The sequence below is a fragment of the Xiphophorus maculatus genome, chromosome 5, assembly GCF_002775205.1.
Source record: "Xiphophorus maculatus strain JP 163 A chromosome 5, X_maculatus-5.0-male, whole genome shotgun sequence".
NCBI lineage: Eukaryota > Metazoa > Chordata > Actinopteri > Cyprinodontiformes > Poeciliidae > Xiphophorus > Xiphophorus maculatus.
Genome location: NC_036447.1, coordinates 2,999,291 through 3,019,311, shown reverse-complemented (window position 1 = coordinate 3,019,311; position 20,021 = coordinate 2,999,291). Strand labels below are relative to the sequence as shown.

At 39.5% G+C, this 20,021-nt stretch overlaps 1 protein-coding gene across 10 annotated transcripts in view; it reads right to left on the bottom strand.

The window, feature by feature from the left end:
• sh3gl2 (SH3 domain containing GRB2 like 2, endophilin A1) overlaps positions 1–19,533 on the bottom strand; it is a 40,085-nt gene extending 20,552 nt beyond the window's left edge. For 3 of the 10 annotated variants that reach the window (XM_005797611.2, XM_005797610.2, XM_023334154.1), the window contains exon 1: positions 18,995–19,531. In XM_005797611.2, coding sequence (XP_005797668.1) covers positions 18,995–19,039 — 45 coding nt within the window. In that variant the 5' untranslated portion in view covers positions 19,040–19,531. Of the gene's footprint in view, positions 1–18,994 lie in introns of all 10 variants that reach the window. The other 7 variants (XM_005797609.2, XM_023334153.1, XM_005797613.3 and 4 more) reach the window with 5 other exon arrangements.
• Between the last annotated feature and the right edge of the window lie 488 nt (positions 19,534–20,021).

Genomic DNA, 20,021 nt, shown 5'->3' with positions numbered 1-20,021 from the left:
AATATACTCAATTACATTCACTTGAGTAACTTTTTTGAAAACAAAAATGACAGTATTTTTACTATGCTTGACTTTTTACTTTTAGTTGAGTAATTTTATTATGAATTATCTTTACTCTTACTTGGGTAAAATTCCTGGATTCAGCTAGCAGTCCCATAAGTCCAATACACAATTTTCTATTTTTAATCTTTTAACTAAATTATAACCTTGTCTAGGAAAATAGGTAATCTTATAACAAGTAGTATTTTAATTAATATAAGTTAATATGTTACACTTTGTTGATAATCTGTTAGTATTTCTTCAGCGAATGCACAAATGAGCCAAAGGTTCTGAACAGATTGTGCCGTGACGGCGCTCAGTGCCTTCAGAGGTTTTTATTTCGATTCCTACAGTGGTTCTTGGTGCAGCGCCCCCACAGGTGAGGAGGGAAACAGGTTTTTCAATTAGTCTTTGCCATTTGACACAGTACAGTGTGAAAGCAAACTGAATCAGCTGAAAATGGAACAAATGTTATAACTTTGGTCTCAAATCGAACAGAATCTACGGGACATAATCTGTTGAAATATGCAAACCTTTGAGGGAATGAATACTTTAGTGAGGTAAAGCTGGTCTGTATCCATCCTCCACTGCTGAACAACAGGTCTGACTGCGTTACGACTGCCAGGGTTCAGCTGGGGCCTCAGACACCCCGGATATTTGGGGACGTCCAGCACATTAAGCCCTTAATTAGCAGCAGAGCTGTAATCACGCTGGCTGACCTGAGAACAGATCTGTCCTCTGGACGAATGAAGATCCACTCCTGGTTACGCTTAAATGATCCTACTGCAGCTGTTTCAGGGTGGCGCTAATCCCACAGAACACACAGCCCTAATCCAGGCAAGGAGGAAATAAAATATAAACATCTGCCATAATTTAGATCAGGGGTGTCCAAAGTGCAGGCCAAGGGCCATATGTGGTCGCTGCTCTTATGGAAAATGTGTTCATCTTTTTATTACCAGACGTTTTGCATTGTCTAGCAAACAGGAACGCATCTGTTTAGTGACTTTTACTAAGGACCAAAATCTGCTTTTAATTAATTTCGTAAAGTTGAGTAAATGCAACAAAATCTGACCCCCAAAGTGACAAATATATATATATATAAGCCTTTAAGTCAATAATTCCTTAATATTAATGACAAAGTACTTATAAAATCATTTTTCCATGTTAGAAGTAAAATAATCTCCCAATATCATCAATATTAAGGAATTATTGGCTTTAAACAAATTTATATTTGTTGCTGAAAAGCTACTTGTACGTTAAATTAGTTTTATTTCGAGTGTGTTAAGATATTTGCACTAGAAACCAAACCATCTACCAGCATCGCCGTTCCTGTTGGCCACGCTGCTTCACTAACCTCTATCCTCTTTGAGAGTATGGCTTGTGGCGATTATAATCTGATTTGTAAGCTTCTGCATGCTTCTTATGTAACAGCGGAGAAGAGTGTGTAGTGGGAGAGACGTTGGCGTGTGTGTGTGTGTGTGTGTGTGTGTGTGTATCCTTCGCTGTAGAGCTCGGTAAACAGGGAGGACGGGGCGGGGGGAGATGGGCGAGGACCAGCTGGCACTGTGAGCCCGAGGAAAACGTGCCACAATCTGAGAGCCGTGATGAGACAAAGATGGAGCAACTGAACACATAAAATGAATAATGATGAGGGAGATTAAATCCTTCATCATTATTCTGAATTATCTCTGTTTTCAGTGACCAAGAACATTAAATGTTTTCTATCCAGAACACCAACAATTCCAGTCATTTTTTACTGGGAGCACAAAGCTGAATTTACTCAGATATCTACACACAACCACAGTAATGATTAATATATATATATATATATTTTAATAAAAATACATTTTTGAATTGATCTATTTTTTAGTTCAAATACAATTTTATTTGTATAATGCCTTTCAGCAACAAGCCAAAGTGCTTTACATCATAAAGACAAAAATATAAAGTAGCAGAAACACAGTGAACAACTGAAACATTACATTTTGCTGCAGTTACACATCAGATTATTGATTAATGCTTCATTTATAATGTTTCAAAATCAACTCTAATCAGGTGGGTTTCCAGTCTTGATTTAAAGGAACTCAGTGTTTCAGCTATTTTGCAGTTTTCTGGAAGTTTGTTCCAGATTTGTGGTGCATAGAAGCTGAATGCTGCTTCTCCATGTTTGGACCTGAGAGGTCTGGAAGGTTGCTATGACAACAGTGCTAAACTGTTCAGTGATTTATAAAGTATTTTAAAGTCTATTCTCTGAGCTACAGGGAGCCAGTGTAAGGATTGTAGAACTGAGTGATCTGTCTTCCTGGTTTTAGTCAGAACACCAGCAGCAGCAGCATTCTGGATCAGCTGCAGCTGGAGGATTTTTTTTAGTCAGACCTGTAAAGATGCTGCTGCAGGAATCAATGAGACTAAAGATACGTGAGTTTCTCTAGATCTTGCTGAGACATAAATCCTCTAATCCCGGAGATGTTCTTCAGGTGATAGGAGGCCGACTTTGTAACTGTCTTTATGTGGCTCTGAAGGTTCAGGTCAGAATCCATCACTTCACCCAGATTTCAGAACTGATCTCTAGTTTCTAGTTATTATTATTACTAATAACTGATATTTTTTTATTGCTAATAATACTTTAATTTATTTTTTGCTTAAAATAAAACAAAAAGTAAGTAAATAAATGTTTTTTTTTTACTTATAATAAAACCAAAAAGACATCCATCTAGAGGATAGATTTTTTGTAGGTTTTTTTAAGGTTTGCTCTTCCAGCATTAATTTTTTTCTTCGCAGTTTCTGTGCATCAGAAGCTTTGTGTGCTTTCAGGTAAAAATACTGAATCTGAATACAAAGACCAGAAAAGGACTCACACACACTCACTTTTCTAATTTCTGCTTCAGTTGTGAGGTTTCAATGAACCTTCACATCTGCAGCAGACTTGACTTTTACTGAAACATAACTGAAGAGGAAAATGCGTTATCGCAGTGTTTACCCAGCGCCGCTGCGTCGGTGTAATGATGCTGGTGTCAAGCTCTGGAAATCAGTATTGATGGTAGTTATTACAGCTCAGTTTCACACTGCTGCCTGCTGATAGAGAGTGTGTGTGAGAGAGAGAGCTTCATGAATACGATGTTTCTCCTTTCATCCATTCGATGACAGAAACCGTCAGATGAGGTGCTGCTGAGGTCAGTTAATTAAGAGTAAAAACCAGCAGCATTAAAGCGCTCTCTGCTTTAAACGGCGCCTCTCATTAGACGTGATTCAGATTCGGGTTTTTATTCTGAGGATTGTGGGAGGTGTGAAAAGAGTTGCATCTTTTTAGCCACAGTTTCTGCAGCATCCTGCTTGAGTTGAAGGCGTCTGTTCTTCATTTCTGTCTCACTGAAACAGTGGTTGCGTTTTCATTAACCACAAAACGGCCCGATTTGAAATACGTCGTTTTTTTGATAAAAAGTTTTTGTGTAAGAATGAGGTGTTTTTTCGGTCGTATCAAATTAAATGTGTTTTGCAAAACTACAATAGAAACTCTTTTTTCACATCACACAAGTGACATGATCAACAGCCGGATCTTACTACTGCAGGAAACGACAAAGAAAACAGGAAGTAGTTGGAGGATTTTCTTAATGAGTTACCGACTGAACAAACTTCTTTTCATGTGATTTTAATTGCATTTCTTATTTAACTGAAACACTGCAATCAAAAATTTTTTTTTTTTCCAAGATTCTTAGAATATAAACAAAGATTTGAACACATCTATAATGTAAAAACAGTCAGTGAAGAAAACTTTGACCTTTCAGACCGGTCAGTAATATGCACACCACCACCTCTGCCTGTTCTGTTCACTTTTACAGACTTTAAAATGTACTAACCCAACAACAAAATAAGCTTCTGTTTATGTCACCGCAGGGAGTTTGTGCTACTTTAACGTGGGGTTGTGTGGAGTAGTCATAAGCAGTCAGAGTAAGTTTTAAAATAGCAAGAACTCTTCACTGAGGAAGTTGAGGAGTCACCTGATCATAATTATACACCTCAGTGCTGCTGGAGAACAAATCCAACCACTGATGACCAAAATCCACCAACGGTTCCTGGATTTTACCCAGATGGTTTGTCGATGTCAGGCTTATTTATATTTAGGCCTGAAACAATTACTCAAATTAGTAGTAATTAATAGATTATTGGAATAAATGCCAACTAATTCAGTGTTTGATTATTCTTTAACTGGAATATACAGTCTACAAAAACACACTCAATAATAATTAAGCCAAAACTCAACAAAAACTATAAACATTTCGCATTTAAGACAAAAAAATTAGTTAAATCTTTCTGCCTGTAAATCTGTTCTAAACAAAACTCCTAAAGTGGCAGTTTTAGCTTCACCTGGTTCAAATTCTGTAGCAAAAATTATGAAAATGTTCTGCATATTTTGGTATCCAGTTATGTTAATCCAAATAATCACCAGATCAGAAATAAACTGGACTGATGCGAAGACTAGCAGAAAGAGCTTTTCACATGTTGATGTTAAAAGGAAAAAAGCAAAAGATTCATGTTTTGATCTCCAAATGATCAAACTAAAAGGGATATATTACAGCATTTTAAGTAATAAAATTCTCATTTAAAAAAAAAAAATCAAATAATTTTTTTATTTGCATCTTCAATGTATTTATTTTATAAAAAAAGCTTATGTGTGTTTAAATAAAACATTTGCAGAATGTGCAATTTTTTTCAATAATCATCTGAATAATCAATTGCTAAAATAAAATATATCAAGTTTAAAAGAAGTATTTCTTATAAATGTTGTTTTCATTATTGTTGCTACTTCTATGGTCGTCCATCTGTGATACATTTATAGACACTTTCTGCAGATTTATTGATATAACCAACAAAACTTATTCTGTTCAAGATAGAAAATGACTCTCTAACAGATGATGCGTGAAAATATTTTTTGAAAAAGTATTTGCCTCCTTGCAGATTTTTGTCACAATTAAATGTTTCAAATCAACAAATAAATCAGGAAAACTCAAAGAACCAAAGTATCAACCAGGCCCAGAGTTTGGATGCTGATTTTTAATACGTTTTCTTATGAAGTTTGAGAGATTGGGGAAGCAAAAACTCACTGAATAATAATTTTCAATACAGTTGATTAAATGATTCACGATTCAGTTTGCAGGACATTAGATCTTGAATTAATTGGCGATTACTGTATCAAAATCGTTTTGGAAAACATAACTGTACATAAAAAAAAAATCTGATTTCTGTTTGTGTGCGTCTGTAAACTCAGCACACAGGTGCATCAGCACTCAGTTGAGCTGTTTTAACAGCTAAACCCGTCATAAAGGAGAAATGTGTGAGATGAAACGAAAGCAGTTTGTCAGAGGGCCTGCCTGCAGAAAACAGAAAAATGGACGCTGAAGGTGTTTCACAGCAGCACAGTCTATCTGCAGTCTGAAGAAAACAGATTTTCCTAAACGACGCTGCCTGAAACTCATTTATCGCCGTTACCGATGGGGATTAATGTCTGACTCAGAGCTAAAAGCTAAAACTACTATTAAGAAGGAAAAAAAAAACAGTCAGTGGCTCCGATCTACTGAAATCAATAGTGAACTCAAACAAACAGCCTCCAAACATTCAGTCCCACTGCAAAACAAAAAATAAAGTTAATACCACCACGAGCTGGAATGACCCAATAAACAAGGGGAAAATTGAAAAGCGTCAGCGGTAGACATCTTCTGTATCTCATATTGACTATCTGCTCCTCTGCAGCGTCGGCTTTGATTAGATTTCCTGCCAGTAATGGGGGACGGAAAGGTAACGACGCCCAGAATACTGATTAGAACCGCCGAACATTTCACACGCAACACAAATATGATCATAAACACTCACATCTTCAAAATGGTGACTTTGTTTTAGTTATTATGGTAAACTAAACATGAGAAGTAACTAACAAAGGTGGAATGAGTTCAGAGAAATGCAGCTTTGTCCTAAGTCCGCTCTGATTGGTTGGTTTCCCTGCGTGACGTCTCCTCACCCAGAAGCAGAAGCTCGTTTACGAACGTTTAATAACTGAGTGAAGTCATCAAATTAAACTTTAACGGTGCCAAATGTTTTAGTTTGTGCCGCTGTTATTTTAAAGATATTATTAAATGTTTCCAGAGGTCATCAAAGGTCAACCAGTTCCTTCAACTTTACAAAAATCAATCAAGATGTGGTGTTAAAAGTTTATGTTTGTGCAGCTATCATTATAAAGATTTAAAAAGAAAGAGTTGTTTTTTTCAGCAAATGGCCTTTTTTGAGTCCTTTAGTTAACAATTTATTGATCACTAAATTAGTTGATGATTACTCATTACTTCATCACCATTAATCCCATTAATGGTTTCAGCCCTCAGCTAACGAACCTCTTTGTGATCTTGCCCAACAACAATGAAGACGTCATTTTATAGAAAATGGCTTCAATGTATCCACATTGTAATGAAGGTGCAGCAGAAAAAGCAGGTCAGTGTTCTGAGGCTCCATCATCATGAAACAACAGCATCATTCCAGCCCAAATCCTCCGAACCGCCAGGCTGCAATGTGTAAATGTGTGTTAGGCCTGGTTTCCTTCATTAAGGCTGAGAGGTTTCACTTTAGAGGCTTTATCAGCACGGCTCAGTCAAAGTAGGTCAGATCAATAATTTATGGACTGCAGTCTAGAAACACACACCCTCTAAGTGTTTTAACATGATTTATACATCGAATGTGTGCAGGTTGGGAGGAATCTGCTCCTCACGTGATTTCATAGGGAAATAATGCAGCTTTTAGGATGACAGGGAATGTCACGCTTTTAAAACTGATGTAATACGATGCGCCGACTGTTGTAGTATTTGATATTTTTTTACACTCACACAGTTTGTGGGAGTTTTATTTTCATCTGTTGTTTTCTGCTTGTCCAAGATCATTTTGCTTTCACTCATCATCAGCAGCAAAGTCAATACTTTTAGTTTTTTAAAGCTTTATTTGAACTGTTCTGTTTCCACTGTGGAAGAATTTGGTGAAACGTAACATTTATTGTAGATTTCTTTCGTTTCATGGTTAAAGTTAAACCATGAAACGGCACCAGTTATTCTCTAACTGGTGCCGATGTTCCTATAAAGTCATTCAGCTTCATATCAACAAAGCCGGTTAGCTTCTCAAACTTCTCATTAGTGCTTATGATTTGCTGCAGCAGGTAGTTTCTCTTTGACTAACTATACAGTATTATAATTTGACTGAATTTATTGGATTAGCCTGAACCCAGGACAATGCAGAAGGTCTGAGGAACTCTGTGAAGATTTAGGAAAAGTTACAAAAGTCTTTTAGTGCCGTTTCTAAAAAGCTTCCAGATTTCAATACCAAGAGTAGAAATAGCCGTACATCAAAGTCGTATCACTGTTTTCTTAACGGTGACCTACTACAATTCTTTGAATAGGTTATGTGGCCTTGAACTTGTTCATGGCCGTTTTTGCACAGAATCATTCTTAGATGAGGAGGTTTTAGTTTATTTTGAGCTCCTTCCAGAATGAGTTCTTTTAGGGCTCTGTCACTTTAAATCCAAATAAGCTGCTGCTGGCCCCGTCCCTCCAACTCAACGGTTACACTCACACCTGAAAAATGACTGCAAACAGTACAAGTTTGAAAAGCAGAAGTGGAGCCTCCTGCACAACCAACAAGAATGCAGCAAAGTGGTTTCTGGATGGGAGGTAAACAACTAAACATTTGTCTTCTCCAGCAGCCATTGTACAGCACATACAGCGGGAAAACCAGCTGACCAAACGTGCTAGAGCTCAGCTTGGGTAGGTAACCAGGCTGGGCTTTGCAGGGGTTGCTACGGATAGACACCATAAAACATTAACTTATAGCCTTTAAGGTCTGAAAGAAGACCCAAAGCGACCCATCAGATGAAATGAAACAGGTCAGGATGTTCAGGAGAAATCAAGAGTCAATTGTCTCACAAACTGGAAACTCCAGAAATACCAGATATTTGGTAAATCCGGCTTGTTTCCCCTTTAAAGATTATGTTTTCTCCCTACACTGAAACAATTTCTAAACTGGCATAATCCAGAAAGGCATATCTAGTAAAAAGAAATGCATATCTTGGGCCAACTGACAACAACATGGTGATAAAAAGTCTTATGACCCAGAGAGAGGCTGGTTTCTAGTGGCCTTGTATTCACGGTGTCTGACTTGTGTTTGTCATGTTCAGTCTGAGTGTTGTAAAAATATCTGCTCCCCATCAAACCTGAGGCGCAGATTACAAGTCATGAAGGCGACTAACATGCAGCAGCACCGTGATTAAACAGCGACTCACACGTGGTGCATGAATCGAGTTACATACCAGCCGGGTAGTAACTAGTTACATTTACTCAATTACATTTACTTGAGTAACTTTGTTTTAAAAAACAAAAACTTTTGCTGTGCTGTACTTTTTACTTTAACTTGAGTCATTTTATGATGAAGTATCTCTTCTCTTGAGTAAAGTTTCTACCCACTGAATGAAGATCAAACATATTTTAACCAAAAACTCACCAGACAGAAACACACCTGCAGTTTTTATTAAAGTTTCATAGGTTTATTGTTCATAAGTTTATTGAAAGAAACTGATTTGGGGAAAGAAAATATTTTCTCTGATTTTATTTTTTGTTATTTATATGAATTACAAATTCATATAAATAACTAAATTATTGTCATTTTGATTCTTAAAATACAAAAAATTGCACTTAACTTCATATTTTGGTCCATCTGATTATGTAATCTTTAAAAAATTAAATGGTTGATAATTTGATCAGATACTCAGTACTTTTTACCGAATTCATTTTTACTCTTGAGTCATTTTTTGACAGCTACTTTTCACTTTTACTTGAGCAAAAATATGTTAGCGCCACTTTTACGTGAGTAAATGTTTTGGCGCTCTGCCAGCTCTGATGAGATCAAATTCCCAGATGAGTTGAACTAAAAATAAAAATCAGACAAAAGCCTCGAATCTCCGACTGCGTCACATGGCGCATCTGTCCGCCTCGTCCTGCACATGCAGCACGTTTTCCAGATTACAGCTGCAGCGCTCCGGTTCTGACTCACGCTCGGCTCCGATATGATGCAAAGTCACTGCGCCGGGATTAATCGGAGTATAATCCCCGCCAAGCCGTTTTGCCTCGGCTCTGCAGCTGGTCGGAGGACGGCGTCTGAGGGCGAGTGGGCTCACCGTGGGCTCACCGTGGGCCCACCGTGGGCTCACCGTGGGGCGCGGATCAGACAGCGAAACACACAACATGTCTGCTCACATCACATGAATCTGCTCAATCTGTCCCTATGTGAGAAAATTACACATCAGACTGAACACCTGGTGTCTCCTCTTCCTCTCTCCACTTCTTCCTCCTTTCATTTCCAATCCACCATTTCTCCTCGTTTATTCCCTCCTACTCAGACTGAATGTTTTACAGAAAAATTTGAATTTGAGTTTTAATACAAAGCGATAAATATGAAAACAAGGGAAGCCTTTAGATCAGGGGTGTCCAACGTGTGGCGCGGGAGCCATTTGTGGCCCTCTGAACAATTTTGGGCGGCCCGTTGACTTGATCACAGTTCAAGAAAAACCTAAAAATTGGTTTGCTTGTTCAGGCAGTTGATGCAGATTTATAATCAATGTTGGTGAAATTTTCACTGATGCCCGGCTGTTAAAAAAAGGTTTGACTTTCAAAATCTTAAAATGGAAAATGTATTGAGCAACACAAAGTATTCATACAGGGTTTGCTTTGCAGACTGGTGACCTGTCCAGGTGACGCCGCCTCTCGCCCGGAACGTAGCTGGAGAGGCACCAGCACCTCCTGACCCCACTGGGGTCAAGGTGTTAGAAAATGGACTTTCCTGTAAAGTATAGTTGCCAATATGTCATTAAAAGCGTTATGTTCTCTGCTGTTTCGTTTGGAGCGTTACCTTTTAACCTGCCTGCAAATTTACGGCGTACCAATCAAATAACACCTCTCCCTCTCCAAGGTCTTTTGCTTCTGAATTCACAAAATCTGCAATTACACTTCATCACAGGCAGAGAAACAAAAGCTGACAGTAGGTGTGAATATGAATGAGGAGATTTTACAGCCGGATTCTGGTTTTCAGATGAAGATGAAAGATTAAAACGACCTGAACCTCCCTCAGGTAGAAATGCAAGAGAGATTACTGTGGCCTCATTTACTCTTATCGTTGTTTTCGCCATTTCTGTGGAATAAAAGGAAAAATGACCTTCAGCAAAACTCACAACACATTAACGGTAAATCATGTCTTCATGCAAAATCCTAACAGCAAAGCCACTTAGCTTCTAAATAATCGTCTATTGTTAGCAAACGGATGACGGCGTTCCCCCTTTAATTACACGTGTCATGGCCGACCTCCTGCAGCTGATGGTTTCGCTCCCCCAGCATACAGTCATCGCTCATCTCTCCTGCAGTGGTTGATGCTCAGAATGTGAAATATACAAGCGGTGAATAAAACATCAACCTCGGCCTGAATACTGATGCTAACAGAGGAAAAACCGCAGAAAATGAAGAGCAGCAGCTTCTTTTGTTTTTCTTTTTGTGGTCAAACCAGACAGAAACCTCCCCGGTTCGTTAGCTGAGACGGATCTTTAAATATGACACTGGTTAAACATTCCTCCTCTGAATGCGACATTTAATGAATTTACTCCTTCGCTGCTCTCACTCAAAACATGCCAACGGCATCAAACCACAGGAGGAGCTAATAATAGGACCAATGCAGGCTCCGTCTGTCTTTAAGGCCCCCAGAACAACACGGACGACTCGCTGCACCAGAAAGACTCTTTTAAATGAATCCTGCGGAAATAAAACCCCATGTTCAACTTGGTTTCACAAAAATTCCAGCGTTATCTGCCGTGTATTCACCCCCTAATCTTTAACATTCGCTTCCAAACAGCCAGACTTTGCTGAGGAGATCAGTAAGGTTTTAGACATTTCTTTCAAAGAAGCAACTTAGACTTGATTAAAACCACTCTCCAACCAACTGAGAGTGGATTCATAGAAAAACCTCTGACTGTATGAAGTTCAGAGATGCTACATTCTTCATGTTCCCTGCTGCTTTGTTTGAACGCTACAATATTCCTGCCACAGGCGTGAGATACGTCCTTTCCCTGCATCTTTGGTAACGTTTAACACTTTTAGCTTCTCCTAGATTCATTTTTCCAGAAAAAATGTAATTTAATTGACTATTTTGTAAACGTTCAGTTGAATAAATTTGGAAGTTTTGATTATCAACTGTTGTGAACTCTTCAAGTAGTTAGACGTTTACGTTCATGCTCTTATTTTGGAGGGAGTGAAACCTGTTTACGCAGCAGTTTCATTTCCTCTCCTCATGTTCTCCCATTTTTTTAAAATAAACTTTATTTATTAAATGGTAAGTATACAACAAACAATGAATGATGCATACAGAAGAATGCAAACAACCAGAGATGTTAATTAAAACAATGTATGGAAAAAATTCAAAAATATGAATAGTTTTGAGAACATCCTCACATTCTCCTTGTGAACATGGTTGAAGTCAGTAGGAGTCAATGCTAAAGTGCTAAGTTATATTATAAATTATATTGTTTTAGCGCTTTAGCATTAGCAGAAGTTATAATTAGGGTTATTGTTTTTAGTTAGTGGTGCTCTCCACTGGATATTCCCATATAAATGCAATTCTTTGCACATCCACCATCACCTTTAGTCTTTTGATGAAAATGCATCATCCATAAACCTCTCATGGATTCTCATAAAGGATGGTGAGCTAATGACAGCAGCTGAAAGACTGTTAAAACGGTCTACATATGCTGCTACTGCCACCGCCGTGCCTTACACCAAGACGTTGCCACCATAAAGATAAACCAACATGACCTCCTTACAGAATGTCTGTCCTTAAAGCGCTCCATCAACTGTAATAGGAAGCACAACCTGCTATTTACCAACCATAATCCAGAGTAAAGAGTATCTACATCGACAGCCGTTTCCAAGGTAACGAACTGGTTCTTTCCTGACTGAGTAAAGGGGAGTTCAGTCCTGCAGCTCTTCTGCTGGACCCCATCCAGGATAGTTTTACTGCAGTGCTGCAGTTAGACCCATCCTGACTGCTACAGTTTGCAGAAAGCAGCTTCACTTCTTTGACTTGGTGGTTTAAGAATCTGTAACGCACTTTTTCAAACTGGAGCCCATAATTTGTTAAGTGCTTCCACGTTCCCAGTTTGACCATTTTTCTAACTTTCTCAGTGTTGGGATGGAAATATGTTAGTAAGAAAACTGCATAATCCTCCAGTAACGTGATGGAAGAGTCTGAGTTGCAAAAGTAAAATCGAAAAACTTCACTGCAAAAACATAAAATCAAGAATTTTTGGTCTAGTTTCTACTGCAAATGTCTTATTTCATGCACTTGAAATAAGACAAAACTAATTTATGAATAACTTTTCAGTGAGAAATAGGAAGCTGCAGTATACAACGTTTGTAAAAAAAATGTTTTATATGTATTTGTTAGTTGTCATTATGACAGCATTATATAAGACAGAATCTGTGAATAAATTGATCTGCTCTGCCTTCTCCCAGTGCTCCCAGTACCTACTCCAGAAATACACCAGTCAGAAACAAACAACCAATGCTAAGGCTAGTTAGAAAAGCCACCGATGACGACAGATAAATGTTTTTATCTGTAAGTTTAACTTGTTTCACTGCTGTTAGCACATTTAGCAACGACTACATTAGGATGATTGACAGCACTGGAGACCCTTCTCCTGGCTGTTTGGTTGCTTTTGACTGGAAGGGAAGCATTTCTTCAGATGGCAGTTCAAGAAGGATGAGGAGAGCAATTTTTTTCACAGATTATCTGTCTCATGACAAAATGATGAATTTAATAAACATTGAAAAAGACAGGTTTTTGTAAAAGCTACATACTGCACCTGTAAGTCGGTAATTTCTTAATATTGATGAAAGATTAGTAGTTCCACTTATAACTAGTACTTTTTCCATCAATATTAAGGAATTATTGACTTAAAACAAGCTCATATCTTGCAGAAGTTACTTAGTTTTGTTTTGTTTCAACTGTTGCTAAGATATTTGCACTAGAAACTGGACAAAAATACTTGGTAAAATTCGGTGTTTCTGCAGTTTAAGTCTTTATTGCAACATTTTGAGTCATATTTTAGGAATAATGTAATGATTCATGAGTTGGAGAACTCATGAATTAAAAGCGTTCTGATTTTATTTTACAGCAGCAGAGAGAGATTTCTGGAAGGTTGTGCAGGAGCGTAAATCCCTGGAGATCCTCTGATCCCCTCGCTCTTTAAATCCTTCCTACCTGCTCCTGCCTGCTTCTCATCTTCTCCTTATCTCACTTCTCGGCTCGTAGCGCCGCTCTTTTGGTCCTTCCCGCCCCATCCGTTATCTCCCAGCTGGATGCGTTCCACTCTGCACTGCAGTGGCCCCAGTAAGGATCCGGCCTGGATGAGTCACACACTCGCAATCTGCTGCCCCGCCGAAGCCCTGCAGGCCCCGGCCACATCCAGGGACCCCGCCGCCGCCGCCGCCCCGGGGGTCGCATGGACACACAACCATCCACATTTAGATCAACATGTGCAACAGAAACCGCTTTTCCCACAAATCAATGAGAAAACAGGCACTATAAATAAAGATTTAAATATGTAAGGAGATTTTAGCTGATTTGCTTTTAGGGGTCAGAATAAAAGGAGCTGAGGAATTAAAAAGCTGCTGATGTTAGTATTCAGTGCACATCATTGGAAAGCTTGTGTCAAACCTTGGCTCAGTTGAAAATATAAGATTACTGCAGCAGAAGCTTTTCACAGAAATGAAAATCTGCTTTCTGCTCCTTGATGCTTCACGTCTGCAGACAGGTGTGTGTCTCAGCAGCCAATCACACTCCTACAGGTAGCAGCCGGGTCCCGACGGCTCACTTGGTTCCTCAGCGTCACAAAAGAAACAGCTACATAAATACTCTATTCCTGAAAGGAAGCACAGCTACACTGCAAAAAATCAAAATCTTACCAAATACTTCTGGTCTAGTTTCAAGTGGAAATAACTTAATACAGTTGAATAAGATGAAACTAACTTATAGAAACCTTGTAGCAAGATATATTAGCTAATAATTAATTAATGTTGATGAAAAAGTGCTAGCTTCACTGGCAGATTATTTCACTTATGACATGGGAAACATTAATTTCCCATGTCATGGGATTCACATAAATTGACATAAATATGTGAATTTATCTATAAATGGAACTAGAACCTTTTCATCAATATTAAGGAATTAATTACTTAAAATAAGTTCTTATATCTTGCTGTAAGTTACTTGTAAGTTCACTTGTCGTATTTCTCATGAAAAATAAGATATTTGCACCATAAGTTACACTGAGGTTTTGTGTTTCTGAAATGAATCAGATCACAGGATGGAGAAAATTAGTAGAGATTTGTTTTGAATTAACAGTAAATCACCAAACCAATAAGTCTGGTGCAATAATTTAATCTCTTAAAGACAACGGTCGGTAATGAAGAGGAAAACATGCAGCCACATGGAGTCGACTTGCTGCCAAGAACGAGGCGCAAAACAGAATTACACAAGACTGGGAGGAGGATTTAAACAGAACCGGGTCTTTAATAAGTTAAGTATGATTAATTAATTACATCAACTCTAAATATTCTATCGCATTTTTTTTTTCTTGAAATAAAAAGGTTAGCGAAGTGATGCTGGTCTAAAATAGCATCTGAATGCTAAACAAGTAGCAGCAGCACAGATGCTAACGCTAACGTGAGCGTCTACAATCCACATTTCTAAAGAAGCTCCTGAAACACGGGAAAGCTGAATGGGTAGAATAAAACTATATGATAGTTGAAGAATGTGAAATTTATGAGTTTGAAAAGTTGAAAATGTTTCAATTTTGAAACTCAAAATTTGAGTCTTTGGGCAGAAATGTACTCCACCTTTTTTCCTATTTAAAATGGCTTTTATATGTTGTCGTATCGCAAAACTACGACTTTATTCTCCAAATAATTTTAAAAATCTTTTCATAGCACGGCCCCATTATGATGAGAAAATGACAAAAGCCCCCAAAAACTTATTTCACCTGCATGTTTGTGCTGCTCAGAAAAGTTTCGAGCAGAAATCCATTTGGAGGATCAGAATATTAGAATCCTAACTCCACCATGTTGGATTCTGTTTGCTGAACGCCTGGAAAACATTTTCAAGAAGAAGCTGCAGCTGAATGTGTCCTTGGACAGCCAGCCTGAGGAGACCATTCTGCTGCTGGGAGTGTCGTGTGTGTGTGTGTGGGTGTGTGTGTGTGTGTGTGTGTGGGGGGTAACGTTTGAGGAGCAGATTGCAGGAGAAACCAAAGAGAAAACACAGAACGCTGCTCTCTGTTTGCACTCCGAGCCAAATAACTGCACTAAATCTACCAGACAGAAGCAGATTTCACCACGAAGCAGCCGAAGCTGCAGAGAAACATCTGCAGGGGCCGACAGGACGCTCCAACAGGCGACTATTAACACAATCTGTGCTGCTATCCGACGCCTCCTCCGGTTTCCACAACCAGCTCTATGTTCAAAGTGAGAAATTACTGAACAGCAATTTGCAAATGTTTGGATTTAATTCTGCTCCTTATTTTAGGCTTCAGCACAACAAAACCTTCTGAGAAATGTTTCACAGCTTCAGTACTGCACCTGAATCCCTGAAGACTCAGAAGAGAAAGAATCTGAACGCAGAGGAAGGACATGTTGTCATCAGTGGAGAGATCTTCCAGTTTCAGGTTGAGCCGCTCAGCCGGGATGGAGCAGACGGCCATTTGTAAACGGGCTGAAGCAGAGGAGTGTGTGTGACTCAGCCGAGAGGTGTTTGGCTCGTGTCGGCCTGAAGCCGACCGTCAGCGCCGCTCTGACTCACCAGGACCGAGTCAGAACCGCCCAGCAGAGAATCGGCAGCTCCGGAAACGGATCACAGCCGCAAGGCCAGATCTGCCACTGTCACTAAGATCTACTAATGGAGGGCCGAGACGCTGGTCAGCTGTGCGAAAGTCTTAAATCGCTTTTGTTTTGCTCCATTTTCCTTCCAAGATGTCAAACTGTCCTGCCTTAATTTACGGTGAATTCACACTGGCCCAGTTTAGTCCACTTTAATTGAAGCCCAGTCCGTTTGTCTAAAACGTCCGGTTCGTTTGTGTGAATCCGCAATCAAATTCTGATGCAGACCAAAAAAGTAAACCTGCTCCGCCGACTAACCTGGGTCAGTTTTATTGAAGTGAACTCTGGAGCAGTTTGGGTGCATATGTGAACGCCAAGTGGACTGAAGACTGCTCTAAAAGCAGGAAGTGGTCTACAGTGCAGGGCATTCTGGGTAAATACAACCAAAACAAATGTAAAAGTCTCGCTGTAGTGGCAGAAATAGCTTGTGATGTCTGGTCCGCCTAAAAATCTTGGTGTGTTTTTACACTTGATAGTCCGGTAAACTCAGTTTGATTTTGGACCAAAGTTGCAATATTTGTTGCAGTTTCAGTTGCTGCGGTTTGTTTTTTCACTGCACTGAGTTGAACCAACCAAACACTTTGTAAAACCTGTTCCCCTCCTCACCTGTGGTGGCGCTGAACCAAGAACCACTGAAGGAAACGACATGAAAACCTCTGAAGAAGACACTGAGCACAACTTCCTTCTTTACAAGATGTAAACAAAAATGGAGCAGCGCCGAATTTTAGTGGGTGGAGGATTTCTGTTTCGTCTTTGGTAAAAGATTAAAGATCTATTTCTCACACAAGCGCGTTTGTTTTGGTTGCATTTACCCAGAATTCCGAGTAGTAACGCAGAGTAATTATTTCCTACTTTGGGCATGGTTAGACATCTAATCTGGACTAGATTATTCTGCACAGATTGCAGAATTTTTAAAACCAAATGTGTGACTTGCGAAAACTTTGATTTGTGAAACTTCAGCAGTGCTTTTCCCCCCATCTGCATAACATTGCAACCGCTCCTGCTCCAAACCAGCCCTTGGATTTGTAAAACTTAAATTAAGCACTACCAGGAACTACCATATTAGCACTTAAAAAAAAAAAAAAAAAATCAGAACCGCATTACAGTGAAGATATTAAAAATAAGTGAAAACAAAAAACTAAAAATGTATATAACAGCAAATAACGCAAATTTCATAGAAGTTTCACAAATCAAAAACCCGTTTTTAAATATTTTGCAATCAGTGCAGCATAACCCAGTCCATGTGAGAACATGTGAGTGTAACGTTAGCAGGAGAAACAACTGTAGTCTTTTACCAAAGACAAAAGAGAAAACCTACAACCGCTAAAATCTGACGCTGCTCCATTTCAATTTTGTGAAGTAGGAAGTTGCATTTTTGCTAAATCCCAGAAAACTTAGCAAGAGCATAAAGTTTAAACACCATTACCTCTAATGCTGAACAAATGTATGCAAACTTCTGAATATAAAAGGAATAAAATCTCTAAAAATGTTCCTGATAACTTTTAGACATTTAGCAAATAGAAATAATTTTGGTGATTCTAACTGAAAGGTTTGGCCTGATTTACTTCAGACAGTGAGGAAAAAATGTGTGAGTTGTTTTCAGGTTCTGCTAATGAACAATTCATTTGATTCAGACCAGTTGGACTTGGGAAAGATATAAAACACGCAGGATACCGGCCACCATAGCGTCTAGCTCTACTTCCAAAGTTATAGTTTAAACTTTAAAGGAAATCAATGAGAGAAGCTTTGGAGCAAATTATTGTAGAACTTCACATCTTTCTGCCCAAAGTGCTGCATAAAAACAAGGCAAATCAAAGAGTGTACTTCATATTAAAATTACTACATTAAAAATAAAAAGCACATCAAAGCAAAAATATTAATAAGTATAATTTCCCCATAAAGTTACTCAAGTCAATGTAACGTTTTCCTGGTAAAAATCAGCTCTGCTGCTTTGCATACTCAGCTATTTGCCAATTGCTAACGTTTGGCCGTGGCGTATGCGGGAGTTCAACACTGTGAAGCTTACCGGAAATTTCCTGCTCTGCAAACAGCCATCCTTCACTGCATGGACAGAAGAGCCTAGATGACCAAGACGCTAATGCTAATGCTAACAACACGGACTGATGTTAGAACTGCAGGAGGACTACAAAACATTGCAAAAAAGCAGCATCATCTTTCACAACATCTTCTGTTTGCTGATTAGCCAAGTTAAAATTCTTCTGGCGATAATCCAAGTGAACGGGAGAAATCCCAGATGGAGCAGTGAAGGGAGATTAGAATGAGCAGAATTGCATAAGAAAGCAATGGCCAGGCTACTAACTAATTACTACCAAATTATATATATATATATTTTTAGACTTGACATTTTAAACTGAGTCAAAAAGACTAAAGAAAATCATCCAAAGAAAACTTTAAAAGACGCTTAGGACGACTGCAGATCTAGTCTAGATCTATGGCAGCTAGAGATGGTTCAACATTTCTGAGCAGTGGCAGACTGAAGGAAGCCACCTTGTTATCTAATAACAGCAGAATAATGAGGATGCTGCGCGTTTAGAGGGCGCAAAGGTCACGTTGCGCATCCGCAGGGGCGCAGCAGCGGATTTCCGTGAAGGCGCACTTTCTGATTGCGTAACATTCCCGGAGTTCCCGCTGTCGTTGGCCGCAGGGAACACCTTCCCGCCGCTGTCAGGAGCCGCAGCTCCGGAGGTTCTTCTGGGCGGAATGTCATCTGAAGGGTACCGGGAGGAACTGACGTCCCTGAAAGCACCATCTGACGCACCGAACCGGGATCACGACCAGCGGAATGTCCCCTAACCAGCAGCGGAGTGAGCGGGAACAGCGGTGATGAATGACTGTTTTTGGCGCAATGCTGCAGCACGCCAGCGGATTGATCCAGTAAATCCCGCACCGCACGCCCAGATGGACCCGCAGCGCACGCACAGGACGTCTTGTCCTCTTACCTGAGTGGCTTTGTGGAATTGCTTCTTCAGTCCCGCCACAGACATGACTGCAACGCGATGGTTCTGGTCGGTAATCTGCTCCGAGGACGGGAATCTGCTGGCTCCGAACCGGATCTGGCGGGTTGCGTGAGGGCTGCGTGAGTCGTGGCGAACCCCGGTCTACGCTGGTCTTCTCCTCAGGGATCTCCTGTGTGGGAGAGGCTGAGTAAAGCCCCGATCAGCCTATTGGATGCTGAAGCCACATGTCTGGAGACGGAGCTGACGTCGGAGCATGCTCGCTTTAAAGCGGCAGCAGGGTCGGAACCGAGCGGCACCAGAACTCCAGACTGGGAGTTTCAACTGTAATGACCAGCATGAGGCAGGGAAACACCAGCTGGTTCTACTGGGAGGCCGATGGGAGCCTCCAGGTGATGCACTGATGAAGCCTCAGCTGCAGCACCTTGGACAGCGACAGTCCGCTGCAGGAGGGAAACATTCGCAATGAAAACTTTAATGCAGTTTTGTGCAAAAGATATTTAAATGTCGCTTTATTTAGTCATTTAAATGTTACGATAAGGATATGTTCATCAGAAAGCCCCTGACAGAACTGCTGAAGAAGCTGTGCTGCATGGAAATATATTAAAGCGCCAGTGTTTAACTTTTATAAAGAATATTGTTTTACATAGTTAGCATTCACGACAGGCTATGCTAACTGCAGCTTAGCAGAGAGAAACTTGATCATCACTGATCCACTGATCATCATTGCACTGCAAAACCACAAAATCTTACCATTACTGGTTTATAGAGCACATATCTTCACTCACCTGAATAATACAAAACTACCATAACTGTTAGACTAGCAGCTTGTTTTAAGTCAATAATTAACTAATATAATTTTTTTAAGTACCAGTTCCAAAGGTCGATTATTTCATTTCTAACATGAGAAAAATGTTTTATTAGTAAAATAATCTGCGAGTGGAACTATTACTTTTAAAGAAAAAGGAGAAAAAAATCAACATTAAACTCATCTTTGTTTTTCAATCAGGAT